This window comes from Nyctereutes procyonoides, unplaced genomic scaffold, assembly GCF_905146905.1.
Source record: "Nyctereutes procyonoides isolate TBG_1078 unplaced genomic scaffold, NYPRO_anot_genome, whole genome shotgun sequence".
Taxonomy (NCBI): Eukaryota; Metazoa; Chordata; class Mammalia; order Carnivora; family Canidae; genus Nyctereutes; species Nyctereutes procyonoides.
The window spans coordinates 29651293-29666529 of NW_026575046.1; the positions used below are offsets into that span (position 1 = coordinate 29651293).

Genomic DNA, 15237 nt, shown 5'->3' on the forward strand with positions numbered 1-15237 from the left:
TTTGGTACTACTAGAAATTGAATCAAAATTTCTAAGTCCTTGTAAATTAACTTTTAGATCTTAAAAAAAAAAAAAACCCTCGAAAAACAAAACAAAAAGATGCTCAAGATGAAGTGCTCTAGAGGAAAAAAAAGTTCTCTAGAGAGGCTAAAAATGGTTATATGAGTTATGTCCATCCCATAAATATACAGACATTTAAGGTACATGACACAGAATTGGCTTCAGGAAAAGTTGATTTTTAGATAACTTTTGCTTGTTTCCCTTTAAAATGACTTGTATAGTATGGCAATGACTTTTTAAAGTTACCACTTATCAACCACCACATGGCAGGCTCTGCATTGAGTGCCCTCTGTGCATTATCTTATTTCAGCCTCACAACCATAAGTACTTAATAAAAAGGCCTGGGCTTTCTTCCCATTGTAGAATGGATACAGAGATAAAAATCAAAACAGCCTAAAGCCAAAAATGTACTGGTTTCTAACTTCTACTGACCTCCAGGTGAGCTACCAAAGGATACAGAAAACAAAAATCTAGAAATAAGCCTATGACAAGGTTTGGAAAATTGACCCGTTTTAATTTTTTAAAAACAAAAAACACAACACAACATCAAATTATTTTTACCAACTACAATTCAGTTATATCCAAACATTCTAAGACCAAACAGAGTCCCCTGCCCAGAAGCGGGGGCTGAAGACACATGAAGGTGAATGCTGGAGGTGACAGTCCCAGCTGCAGGTCACAAGTCTTCCAACACGCGCCCGTGCCTTTCGTCTCACAGTTTGTTCACGTGTTTTACAGGAAGCTCTTTAAAAAGAATTTCATCCCAGACACCAGATTCCTTCAATGATACACAGCTCCATGACATTTGTGTTTCCATCCAATTGACAGGAATAAAAAGCATTTTTTGTTTTTGCCTTGTTTTGGTAGCGCAGAGAGAGAAAACTATCCGCCAGATTCCTTTAGTAATAAATGAGGAAAGGAGAGGTAAGAAAAGATCTGGGCTGTGCTGGGTGCTGGCTTCTACTTGTCTCTTTTTTGAGAATGTGACTTCTGAAGTGTTAAATCACACTCATGCCACTACAATGATTAGTACTAGTAATCTTTTTTCAGATGATAAAAAGGAAAAATACCCAATGGACATAAAAATGGTCAAAAAGATTTTACTGCAGGTCAATTCCCACCTCCCCCCCCCCAAAAAAAAAGATACAAAATGAACATATAATTGGGATGGTAACTCAGACATTCCAATTCACCCGGTTGCTTGTTCACCAGAGAAGTAAGGAGAACAGGCGATAAGTTTTATTAGTATGTTAGAGTAGTAACCAGATGTGTTAATGGCAGCTTATTTGAGGTCCATCAATCCTTGGAATACGTGTAGGAAAGCATGGCTATCCTTCTCCGACTGCCCACATCTGAACACATTCAGCTACCATGGAAACTACAGAGGAAGGAAAAATATATTTATTCCAAGATTCATGTACTGGGATTCTGAAGCGCCCTTTCTTCTGTAAAGCCCCGGAGTGGTGATAATGTGCTAGGGACTGCTGTGTTTCCCAGCATGAGCTCCCATCCTCTGAGGGTCCTGAGAAGGATAGTGGATTGGTCCTGGAGCCCTCATGAAAGGAGGGGGTGGTCCCATTGGGTGGAACATGTGTGGCCCAAAACCTGCAGATGGGAGAGGACAAATTTGTTAGGCTTGCACTTTCCTTGACAGCCTTTCAAACCTCTGAATCTTTCTATGGTTAAAAGGACCTACACATGAATCAAAATGAGAAGGGACTTGAAAAAAACATCAGTTCCCAGACTTGCTTAGGAACATCTACCTGTAGTACTTCCTTGGTTTGAGAAACCTGTCCCCTCACACCAGACTACAAGTCCTCACACAGGACTCAAGGTATCCAATAGTGTGTCATCTGAGCCTTTGGTGTTTATGGAACACACCATGCCTACTGGACAGGATTCAATCAGGATTTGGGAGGGGGAAGAAATCACTCTGAGGCAAGACCCTATCACCACCAATATCAATGCTTTATACTAGAATGGAGGGTGTTCAGAAACCAGGACTTGGTTAGAGAGGATGAGGACTCTGCCACAGGAGAACTAGCTATTTGTCATTTACCTACACTCTTCACATTGTCACGGACAGCTTCTAGAGCAGCATGATACACTGTGCTGATCCCTGAACTGTTTATTACTGCCCCCTACTTGCCCCCAAAGATAAAGCCAAATGTAACTTGAGCCAAAATTTAACTTAATTACGAAACCAAGCACACTGTTTAGTTCATGTGATACATTTTTGTAACAAGATTTTCTTAGTAAATTTACATCCTGGCACAAACCCTGTATCTTATATCCTAGAGCAATGACACTTTAAGACATCATTTAGGATTCAGTTCAGAACAGGGAACAAACTGATGATATAGATCACTGTAACATAGTAACTCCCATTCTGAGTATACATAACCTTGGCAGGCCAGGAAAAAAAAAATCACAGATCAGGGATCCTAACAAATCAGGTTTACTTGCATACCTCTATGGGGCAAACTCAAAGGATTTAGACATGATAATGAGGTGTGAAGACAGGACTCTCACAAGGATTTTTCTGGGCTAAGTTAGACCTATTTACTGAGAAGGAAGATGCACGTTACCTGGGGGTGGGGGTGGGGCAATACCAGGGGGAGGTGGCAGTGCAATGTTCACCACAGCTGGAGGACCACTCGGGGGCAGGTTGAAGTAGTTGGCAGAGGCTTCTTCTTCTGCTGCAGGAGGAGGAGGAAGAGCTGGAGAACAGAAAACAGCCAATAGTTAGAGGGGAAACAACTGTGAAACACTGTTTCTACCTCCTGTTAGTCCTGGGCTCCTGCTGGGAGAGAAAGGCTGCTGCAGGAACCAGAGACCCAGCTGGTCTTCCTTCATACTGAGGAACATCAGGGCAGTGTGAGCATCCCATGTCAGCAGGCTACTGGGTAGGCAGAAAGTCTGCACTCACCTCCTGGCAGTCCCGGAACGGGCTCTAGCTTGATCCCAGAGTCTGTGGTCCCATCCTTCTCTTTTTCTTTTCCTCTGGCTGCCTGGGACCTAGAAGACACAGACACATACGACATCAACACTTGGTCCCACCTTCTCTCATACCTCTGCTTCTCGTATTTCTTAGGGAAGCGGAGATCCTTTGCTCCTTGCCTCCTCTTTGGCAAACACTCTTTCCCCATAAATGCCACAGTGCAGAGTGGATAAAAGCAAATGTTTTGAAGCCATAAAGACCTAGATCCAAAATCTGCAGGAAATGTTGTACAGATGAGAAGCTACCTCTGTGTTGTTTGGCATAGCGCTAATTACTTGGCACACTAGAAGCATGGTCAGGGGCGCTGCTGTTCTCAGTGATTTCCTTCCTGCTGGAAACATATTCTCCCTTTGAACCTTCAGGGCATTTCAACCTGAGTCTCTTACGCAATCATCACTTTCAAACTTAAATAACCTATTCTTCTCCACTGGACAACCTCTAGAAGGCTGAATCTAGGTCTAAGGCATCAAATCCACTTTTATACCCCAGTATCACACTTGGCCTACAATACCTAGTCACAAAAAACACAAACCTTCAAAGAAGTAGATTACCACATCAAAATCCTGAATAAACTTTCCAAGTAGGATCCTCCCAAAGTCCACAGGACTGAAGTGTTAGAAAATGAAATACTCTTCTTAATGGTCCTACTGGCTTAAACCTGTTCACCAAAAACATACTAGTCCCCAGATAATGGAACACATTCTTAAAAACCTCAGTAAAGATATTTTAAAATAGTCTAATTCTCACCTTCCCCATTTCACGTTGAGTCTACGGCCATTGACAATCAACTTATTAAAGGACTTCTCCGCAGCCACCTCTGCAGCCTGCCTCGTGGCAAACTGGATGAACGCACACTGCTGTCTTTGCACAACAGTGATCGTCCGGATTTCTCCAAACTGGTAGAAGTGATTTCTGAAGGGGTAAAAAGGTAGAGAAACAGGAGAGTTAGGGATACTCTCCCAGGAGGTTGCAATGGATGATTATTCACTTTTCCACTGATTTACAAGGTAGGGGGCCCCATGGTTATGTTCTAATCATCTGCAGGTTAGTCCCTCCAATATCCTGCCGTATCGTGGGTGCTACTTACGGAGATTAAGAAAAATGAGTAAATAATGGTTTACAAACATGTCAGAGGTTTTTCTCATGGAGAAAAGGGAGCTCCAGGAGGTTCCTTTGGGACCCTAAACCCTACATAAGGGTCTGGCAAACCACAGCCCCCCATGGCCCATGAGCCAAGAACATTAAAAAAAAAAGTTTATGGTTGCAAAACGACAATGACAATGATGGCAAAAGGGAGGAGGAGGAGGAGGAGGAGCAGGGAAACGTCTGCCAGTCTAGCTCACTTAGACCAGATTTAATGGAGAAGGCTACCAAGGATGTGTTATACACGTATAGGAGATTCTTCATTTTATCTCTTTGCAAGAGGTAATTCCTATCACTATCTGTCCAGATGTCTCATCAAGCCAAGCAAAATACAAGCCAAGGATAATACAAATAACACCAAATACAAATCTCTTTAAAAAGCCAACGATTTAAAACATGTTTTATAATTGCCAAGTTCTCTCTCTCTGACATAATCATACTGAGATATATGCCTTATTTTAAAAATTCTAAGTAGCTACTAGATCAAATAGAATTTCACACAAGGGATACCTGGGATGCCCACTTAAGCATCCGACTCTTGATTTAGGCTCAGGTCACGATCTCAGGGTTATGAGATTAAGCCCTATGTTGGCTCCATGCTCAGCATGGAGCCTGTTTAAGATTTTCTCTCTCCCTCTCTGCCTTGCATCTCCTTGCTCCCCGCTGTGTACTCTCTCACTTAAAAAAAAAAAAAAAAAAAAAAAAAGAAGAATCATCTCATGTAATTACTATCATATGCAAGGACCAAGCAACCACTGTTGATGAACATTACTCTGGCATTGGAAAGGACAATTTTATAAAAATTCTAGTCAGCATGATACTAACTTCAGAGTGGCTAAAGAAAAATGTTTTTTACACAGAATTATCATGCTTGCCTGTGTTTTTGCCAAGAAAGTATTCCCGGACAGTTAAAAGCAGAAAGAGCTCATAAAATTTTACGAACCTTAGATCGGTCTCAGTAATAGTATCGCCCAGACCACCAACATATAGTGTGGTGATAGTCTTGTCCTCTGGCGGGTCCAGACGAGGCATTGTGGAAGCTCGCTTTAGAAGCTTATCTGCCACAGGGTCATTGATACCATAATATCGGTCTTTAATATTCTGATCAGCAAGGGGGTCATCTGGATCTGTTGGTTTTTCATGTCTATGGTTCAAGAAAGAACAGCACATGAAGGTGCAACAAAGGAAGATAATTTACAGGTATCACCCAACAGTAGCTATATATACAGGCTCAGAAATGCCTTTTGAACTAGAAATCACCACCCTACCAAAACATATTATCTAATACCAAAGGATTCACTATAATCACACAAAGACTTGCCAGCCTCCTAAAAGCCATTTAAATAATGGCCATCCAGAGTAACAGTGTTTCCCTACCAGAGTATACTTTTCGCACAATCCGCTCTAAAACAAAAAGTAACCAAAACCTGGGTACCCTTCTCTAGGTCAATGGTTCTTAATGTATCTGAGGTCTTGCATTACACTGACAGTCTCATTAAAGCTAGAAACCAGCCCCAGAAAAAAAGCCCCCCGCCCCCCATGGGTGTGGAGTCAACCAACCCCAAGTCAAGAACTCCTAATCCAGATGCTTGGCAGTCTTGACTAAAACATACTCATACACCCTTTAGGGGTCTGGCCTTTACTGGACTTCAACTATACACTAAGATTCAAGCTAGTTATACTATGATAGTGATGACTTACCTCTCAGGTGGAAACTTCTAGAGTCAATATCTATATTATATGGCATAACAAACTTAGTTTCCCAAGGCCTGGTTACAATTAAAAGTCCCGTTACAAGTAAGAACAACAATTTAAACAAGGCCTTCTAAATGTAATAGCCCTAAGACATGAAATCTACCTCACTAGTTGTATAACCTTGTAGATTTTGAAGCAGAAATAGTTTAAGCTATCTTCCATTTCTTAGATAACTAATTATCTGAAAGCTAATAATGAAAATGCAATTCAGCTCTTGCCTGTATGGACATTCCTCTCCTCTCTTACATTCTCCTTTTACCCAGAAGGAGCAAATGTGGGGTCGATTCCTCTTGTAGTAGGGTGTGGTCCGGGCCAGCTTGAGCAGCATGTCACTGGTGGATGTAGCTTTTCCCAACATGCCAACTGGTCGCGTTCCATCAGAGTTAGAAATCTACAGAGGGATGACAAGTTCAAAAGATAAATTATGTAGACTGTCAATCCACTAGGATTCTACCAAAAATAAAATTACATCAAGAAAGTGGCAGCATACTTCTCTCTCCATATTCTGCGTGTAGTACTCTTTGTTGACATCTGACTTTGGCATGTCATCCTTAAAAGACAATCCTGCATCACGAACCTGGATGGGCAGGCCTAGTCCAAAAGAAAAGAGGAAAAAACCCTCAAGATACATTTTAAAACAAATCCATACTGAACCTGCACATGGAATACAACATCATTATTCCCTTCTCTAGCTTCCTAGGTATTTGGAGGCTTTATTTTTCTTCAAAATTTTCATTACCATCAGATCAAAATTACCAGAGAGTTCTATGAAACTGTCCAAATTCTTGAGCTGTCATGAAATTTGAAATCAGTGTTTTAGAACATATTTTAGATGAACAACATTTGCTTACAGTCAGACTCGACCTATAATTAATAAAGTACCTAGCTTTTATTAGAACAGATTTAAAATAAATATAGAAAGTGGGTTATTTTTAGGGGTCTTACAGATCCTCTGGATAGTCACAGGCATGTATGAATCACTGTATTCCAGAACCAGAACACTTCTTTTAACAAACATATAAATAGTATTGTGTGTAATACTATTACATGTGTGTGTAATAGTATTGTGTGTAATACTATTACACATGTGTGTAATACTATTACACAATATGTGATCAGGACTCCAATCAGCAATCTTTCTGACCTTAACATATATATAAATTTATATTTTCCCTTTTATTGTATAGTAGAAACTCTTGTTGAAAAAGTATTTTTCTCGGGATCCCTGGGTGGTGCAGCGGTTTAGCGCCTGCCTTTGGCCCAGGGCGCGATCCTGGAGACCCAGGATCGAATCCCACGTCGGGCTCCCGGTGCATGGAGCCTGCTTCTCCCTCTGCCTATGTCTCTGCCTCTCTCTCTCTCTTTCTCTGTGTGATTATCATAAAAAAAAAAAAAAAGGTATTTTTCTCATGAACAAAATGTCACCTGTAGTTAAAAAAATAAAAAAGATCACCCTCAAAAGGAGTTACTCCTAAGTAGTAGCAGTTATAGTATATCAGTCCTAAAAACACAGTTGAGACAAAAACCTAACACAATTGGCTATGCTTCTGGTAGGGATTGGGGGAAAGAGCTTTGGATCTTGAAAGAAGCCCAAGGAAAAGAAATTACCTATTATATGAACAGTGCCTTTACCTCACTTTGGCTATAGGCATGTAAACGAGAGAGGTTTGGGCCAGTTCTGATGAATTCCCAACTTTTCCTTAAGCTCCTCCTGTTGTTCAGAAGGGCTCTAGAATGGCCTAGTATGATTCTCCTCTTCTAGGAAAAGGAGAGCAGAGTGGGCACTCCAAAGTGGGGTCAGAGCAGAGATGGGATGAGAAATAGGAAACAAAAAGACTGATCTGTCATCCACGGCACCTGCATCTGCATGCTTTCAGATCTGTGAGACAGGGCAAACATACCGTACTCAAGGTCCAAAAGGCAGGTCTGACAGACATTCTTCAATTTACTACAGGTTTGGCACACTTCAGTTTTCTTGAAACGCATGCGGACCCCGGGGCACCAGCGAAACACTGTGAATGGCCTGGCACAGATCTGGAAAACAAAGTAAGAGCCACACAGTGTTAATGGTGCTGATCTGGACAATAAGACTAAGAGATTTTACAACAATGAGAGGCTGAAAGGAAAGACCCTTGAATGTAGGGTTTAAAAAAGATCTTAGTGATCAAGTAGTCTAAACACCATCTGGTGTTTCAATCCCATTTATAACACCCTTCCCCAAGAGTTAAAAAAATTCACATAGTACAGAAATGAAATATTCAAAGTCCTCCCCACACTAGAGGTAACCACCACTAATATGACCATTCATCTTTTTGGGGGGCAATGAGGAGTTACCATATACTCCTTTAAGAATCTTGTGACAGATATGTCCTTCTTCCTCTGCTAAAATCCTTATGTGCATTGTCAGACAACACTCAGTATATCATCTCAAGAGGGTTCGAAGTCCATCCACAGACACTAGGTTAAGAATCTTTACAGAGCTCACTTTCTTATCTCTCACACTAAACAGTTAACAGTCAATGAGTATATAAATGATATATGATAGTCTGTGTAGCGCTGACTTTTATTGGAGAACCTCAAAGCCCAGCAAGTTGGAAAATGAAATTAAATCATTACTCTTTAACAGACACACTTACTTTACATTCTTTCCCATACTTTTCTTTGGTCTGAAACAGAAAAAACAGAAAAGAGCAAGTTACAGAAAGATAAAAACTAGACATGTGCTCCTTCACCAAAGATAACCCCCAAGAAATGTGTCCGGAGATCCCTGGCATCCTAACGAGGTGGGGGGACCGCCAACTGGAGGTGGCAGAGAGGAGAGATACTGTAACCAGCTACTGTGAATTATAATCTCCTAAGAATATTACGGACCTAATACCAGGTAAATGTGTATTTTTCCACTGCCACAATTATTAGGCTCATTTCTGGCTCCCAAGTTCTCTCCCGAAGAATTAAAATTCCTAACAGTTTCCCCAGTCCCCAAATCACGGAGGACGTAGCTATGGCCATCCCGTTGTACAACGGTTAGTCAGAGGTAACTACTATAGACTCATCCTGTGCAGATACTCTGTATAGGGTCAATTAAGATCTCTGGGATCCATCACAACACAGCCCTATGCTAATCATTAGATGTTAATTACTGATCATTTCCCCCTCATCTATAAAGATGTGGTTACCTTACACTAAAGAGACTAAAGGCACTTGGTTAGGAGTCAGGACACCTACTATCTAGTCCTGGTTCTCCTCCTACCTTGCTAAGGCTCCTGGAGTCAGCGTATCTGAATTTAAATCCAGGGTCTACTCCTTACTTGCCATATGGAAGAGACAGAGGTGTCTCTGCCTCTGGTTAACAGACCTAACTGCTAGGTAATGCTCAACAAATATTAGCTGTTCTAGTAGGACTCCTACATCTCAGGGCTGCTGCTGAGTTCCAGGGACAGAATAATAAGCAGGACAGTCCTTTGCAAACCGTCCTACGCTGTGGGCTAGGTCAGTACAGGAGCAACGCATTGTTTTGGCGTAGCTAAGAGAAGCATTTCTTTTTTTTTTTAAATTTTTATTTATTTATGATAGTCAGAGAGAGAGAGAGAGAGAGAGAGAGAGAGAGAGAGAGAGAGAGAGAGGCGCAGAGACATAGGCAGAGGGAGAAGCAGGCTCCATGCACCGGGAGCCCGACGTGGGACTCGATCCCGGGTCTCCAGGATCGCGCCCTGGGCCAAAGGCAGGCGCCAAACCGCTGCGCCACCCAGGGATCCCAGAGAAGCATTTCACTGGACAGCGAGCCAATACATAACACTGACAGAACCTGAGAACTCCCGTTTCACGTGCGATCACTCACCATTCGGATATATGGGTTTTCTCCTAGGCACGTCTGGCACAGAATGGGGAAGTCCTGGTGAAAATGGGAAATGCGGTTGAGAGCCAGGCCCCGAAGACGCTGCCGTCTCAGCCACACTCGTGGGCACGGGGGGAGGGGAGGCGAGGAGCGGGGCGGGGGTCCGGGTAGGGCAGGAACCCGGGGTCCAGCGCGGGCCCCGCCGCGGGAGGGGGCGCTGCCTGCACTTCCGGCAGGCGGCGCGAGAAGAGAGCAGCTCGAAAAGAGTGGAGAGGGCGAGGATGGGGAGCGAGCCGGTCCCGGACCCGGCGAAGCCCCGTCCCTCCCGGCCGGCGGAGGAGGGCCGCCCTCCAGCCGCCCGCTCCGTCCGAGCTAGGCCGCGGCGCTGGCTCCTTCCCGGCATTCCCTCGGCCGCTCGCCAGCCGCGGCCCAGCCTGCCCGAAGGAGGCCTGGCTCCGCCGCCTCTCTCTGTCCTCCTCGGGCGAGCATACTCACCGCATCCTCCCAGTTCTGCCTGTTGTAGGTGTTGGAACCCAGAGAGGTCGCCATCTTGAGAGCGTCTGGAGGCAGCGGCGGCTTCCGAGTTGGGAGAGGGGACCGCCACAATCCCGGCAGGCCCCGAGGCTGGCTCCCGGCCCGCTGACGTCTTATTTATGCGTCTTGGGCGCCCCTCGGGGGGCGGCGCTTGTGCGTCATGACGTCGGCCGGAATTTCTTACCGGTTGGGAGTGCGGGTGGGTGGTACCCTGATGCTTGCTTCGAGTTGGTCCCTGCCTGGGGAGAAGAGCCACCAGGGCAATTGGTTTAAAGTTGAGCGAAAAAAATAAAGGAACAAGTAAGGAATGAGGGGCTGGGATTAAAACAGACTCCTAACTCTGGGAAACGAACAAGGGGTGGTGGAAAGGGAGGTGGGCGGGGGGTGGGAGTGACTGGGTGATGGGCACGGGGGGGGGCACTGGGCGGGATGAGCACTGGGCGTTATGCTGTATGTTGGCAAATTGAACTCCAATAAAACATTTAAAAAATAATAGAACAGCGTTAGCTCCCACGGAGCGCTTACCATGCCCCACCCTGGGCCCCCGGCTTGCTGTGCCAGTATCTTAATTCTCACAAGAGCTTCTCGGTGAGGTTGCCAGCTTTACCAAGCAGCAGCACAGAACGTCCAGTTGAAGTTCAGATAAACAACCAACAACTATGTTTGGGACATATTCATACTAAAAACGACTCGGGCATCTGAAAGTCCCGTCTAACTGGATGTCCTGCATTTTATCTGGCAACCGCTACCCTCTAGGCAAGTATGATTGTCCCTCTTTTATAGAAAAGGAAACCTGGAGTTCAGAGAGATCAAGTAACCAGCGCTTCTGGTGGTGTAGCTAATGGTGAAACCACAGACCCAAGGACAACAGTACTCTTTTCTGACCTTAGGAAATTAAAAAGGGCCTTCTGGATCAACACGTCCGTTGTCACACCATTTCTTGAACGACTCATTACTGCATTGCCAATATTTTTATGAACTCAAGCATTCTGTACCCTGTCCATAATTTTAACACGCTGTTGTTAAACTACCTAATATGTTTAAGTCATCACATTTTTTAAAAAATCAGTTTTAAGGTATAATTTATGAACAGTAAGTTTACCTTGGTATATAGTTATGAATTTTTACTTACATTCACTACAAATCGAGAATGGTTCCATCACCCCCAAAAGTTCCTTTGTGACCAAGTAAATTCCTCTTTCCCCACAACGCAGTCCCGGCAACCACTGATTTGTCGTGTTCCTGTAGTTTTGCTGTTTCCAGAATATCATGAGTGGAATCCTATATAGCTTTTTGAGTCTGGCGTCTTTTCTTCCAATATTGTATTTGAGATTCGTCCATATTGTTACATGTATCAGTAACTTGTTCCTTCCTAATGCTGAGAATTTTTATTTTTGAATTTAAATTCAGTTAATTAACATATAATGTTATTAGTTTCGAGGTAGCGGTCAGTGATTCATCAGTCTTATATAACACCCAGTGCTCATTACATCATGTGCCCTCCTTAATGCCCATCACCCAGTTACCCCATCCCTCCCCCACACCCCTGCAAACCTCACTTTGTTTCCTATGATTAAGAGTCTCTTATGGTTCATCTCCCTGATTTCGTCATGTCTGATTTTTTTTCTCCCTTTCCCTATGATCCTGTTTTCTTAACTTCCACGATATCGTATAATTCTTCCTCCAATTCTTATTTCACTTAGCATAACATCTTCTCGTTCCATCCATATGGTTGCAAATGGCAATATTTCATTTTTTGATGGCTGAGTAGTATTCCACTGCGTATGTATACCATACCTTATCTTTTCATCTGTCAATGGACATCTGGGCTTTCTCCATAGTTTGGTTGCTGTGGACTTTGCTGCTATAAACATCGGGATGCAGGTGCCCCTATTTTCAACTTTTTGAGGAACTTCCAAACTGTTTTCCAGAGTGGCTGCACCAGATTGTATTCCCACCAAAAATGTACTAGTGTTCCCCTTTCTCCACATCCTCGCCAACATCGGTTTCCTGACATGTTAATTTTATATTGCTGAAAATTTTAATGTTTGGATGTACCAGGTAGGTTAAAAAATCCATATGCCAGTTGACAAACATTTGAGTTGTTCCAGATTTCAATGATTATAAATAAAGCCATTATAAACATTGACATACATGCTGTTGTATGGCCATACGTTTTCATTTGTAAATACCAAGGAGTGGGATTACTTGATCATATGGTAAGTATATGTTTCCTGTATGAGAAAGTTCTTGGATTTATGTTGCCTTCTTGAATCTATGTTTGTTATCTTTTTAAAAACGATTTATTTTTTCTTAGTAGGAGGACGGGTAGAGGGAGAGAGAATCTTAAGCAGGCTTCATGCCCAGTGGATCCTGATGCAGAGCGCAGTCTCACAACCCTGAGATCAAGACCTGAGCAGAAGAGTCAGATGCTTCAACTGAGCCATCTAGGCACCCCTTTTTCATTTTTTATTTTCAAGTAAATTTTATGCCCAGCCTGGAGTTTGAACCCAGGACCCCAAGATCAAGAGTTGCAGGTGCTGCTAAGCCAGCCAGATGCCCCTATGGTTTGTTATCTTTTGTTAGGTTTTGCAAATTCTTTTTAAGTTTTTAAAATCTTTGAGTAATCTCTGCACCCAACCTGGGGCTCAACTTACGACTCCAAGATCAGGAGTTACATGCTTTTCTGACTTGAGACAGCCAGGAGCCCCTGTTTTGCAAACTCTTAGACATCATTTCTTTAAATACTCTTCTGTCTAGTTTCTTCTCTATCTGGGACTCCAATTATACATATCAGATATTGTTCCATAGATCTTGAATATGGTGTTATTTCACTATTTTTGCGGGGTGTTCTGTTTGGATCATTTCTATTGGCCTATCTCTAAGTTTCCTGATTATTTCCTCAGCTATGACAAGCCTACTCATGAGGTCATAGAGGATATTCTTCATCTCTGGTCCTGTTTTTTTTTTTTTTTTTTTCCAATTTGTCCCTTTTTTATAGTTTCTGCCTCTCTGCTGAAATGTTCATATATATTATCCCTATTTTCAAGTAGATTTTTCAACATGTTAATAGTTTAAGTCCCTGTTGATAGTTCCAACATCTAGGTCATATCTGTATATGGTCTTATTGTCTATGAAAAAAGTTTTTTCTTGCTTGCATAACTCAAATTTTTTTATTAAATACCGGTCATTGCAGATAGTATTAATGCCTGGAAATGCAGAGATCTGTTAGGCTATTTGTGTGGGATTTGGTCAATCCAGTTAGAAATTGAGCTGGGTTTGGGTTTTATTGTTGCTAAGGTTGCCTTCAGTGCATTACAGATTTCATATCCTCTAGCCTTATTTTGTGCTTAGGATGGGGCTAAAAAACTTTTCTCAAGTGTTTATATTTCATCCTTAGCTTTTAGCTGCCTGCACACCTGTACCATAGTGGTAAGTCTCTATGGCCTTGCCTGTCCCCCAGCTGCTGTTGTTATTAGCTCCTTGCTAGGTTGGTAGTTGGGAATAGGTTGGGGGTTCTTTGTTCTGGTTCAACCTCATTCTTTAGTAGGTCCTTTGTGGCCAGGCCTTGGGAATGGTTTTTTTCCCTCAACATTCTTGCCCTTCCTGTCTGTGGTAGCCAAACCATGATTTGTGTTTGTGGCTGGCCTTGTAGGGGAGTTTCCAGTCCTTCCTGCAGTGGTACAACTTTAATGGTTTTGGTTGGTATAAAATCCTGGAGCTCAGGACTAAATCTTGTTCCTTTCCCCCAAGAGTAGAGGATTTTTCTTACCAGGCCCCTGTGCCCTGGGAAGACACAATTTTCTGTTCCTCCCCCAGTAGCTTAGGCCTTTTTCCTCCTTCTGAGGGAAGAGCCTGGGCAGGAGGAGGCAAGCTCCCTGCCTTTCCTTTTTTTTTTTTTTTTTTTTAATTTTTAGAAATTTATTTTTTAATTTTTAGAAATTTAAATTCAATTTGCCAATATATAGTGTAACACCCAGTGCTCATCCCATCAGGTGCCCTCCTCAGTGCCCGTCACCCAGTTACCCCATCTCCCCACCCTCTCCTGGCTTTCCTATAGTAGCAGCAGACCTCTCCTGCAAGGCTCCAAACCAAGGACACTCTGAGGAGCTCCAGGATCCTCCCCTCCTTGTAGGTCTTTCTCATGAATGCCCGCTGGAGGTTTTGAAAAGAGCTTATGAGAGCATGCAAGCTCCTAATGTCTTAGGCTCCCAGGGATTTTAGGCTGTCATGTTAGCCTAAATTTGGCCTTTTTAACCATTCTTTAAGATTTTAATTGATTTTCTCTTACCTACTCGTATCATGGTCCACACTTCTTCCTCCCGTGCTGTGCTGCTCTGCTACAGGAGAGTGCAGTCTATGTTTCTGTCTCTCCTTGAAATTCAGGCTACTTTGTTGCTCTGCAATATCAGCTCTCTGATCCAATAAAATTTGTGATTTTATCATCTATCCACCTTTTCTTTTTGAGTGGGGGGTGACACTCTTTCCAGATACCTATATCACAGGCAGGAGTCTTGGAACTCCTGAGTGACCTCATTTTGAAATACAGCTTAAGAGGAAAATTTTTGTCACTTCTATAAATGGGAAATTAGTATCACATGTTTAGATGTAGCCTTAAAAACAAGTACAGTGAAAATGAACAGTATTTTTTTAGTAAGTAGCTACTTTGTCTGCCAAAAGCTCTGAACTAGAAACTTAGGTTTCAAAAAGAGTGTTAGATGTTACAAACATGGGTATTGATACTTTTTTTTAACAGAAGGGCCATTTTTGATTTTTTCTTTTTTTTTTTTTTTTTTTTTTTTATTTATTTATGATAGTCACAGATTGAGAGAGAGAGGCAGAGACACAGGCAGAGGGAGAAGCAGGCTCCATGCACCGGGAGCCCGATATGGGATTCGATCCCGGGTCT

The 15237-nt window shown here is 42.7% G+C and overlaps 1 protein-coding gene across 1 annotated transcript; it reads right to left on the minus strand.

Moving 5' to 3' along the window:
* Nucleotides 1–548: 548 nt before the first annotated feature.
* Nucleotides 549–10426, minus strand: RBM22 (RNA binding motif protein 22). Its single transcript, XM_055325255.1, has 11 exons — nt 10290–10426; nt 9798–9851; nt 8596–8625; nt 7861–7993; nt 6450–6550; nt 6178–6350; nt 5148–5348; nt 3809–3973; nt 2990–3078; nt 2649–2780; nt 549–1665 (listed from the first exon to the last, which is right to left on the minus strand). The coding sequence occupies exons 1-11, from the start codon at nt 10341–10343 to the stop codon at nt 1535–1537; spliced, it is 1263 nt and encodes a 420-aa protein (XP_055181230.1). The 5' UTR covers nt 10344–10426; the 3' UTR covers nt 549–1534.
* Between the last annotated feature and the right edge of the window lie 4811 nt (nt 10427–15237).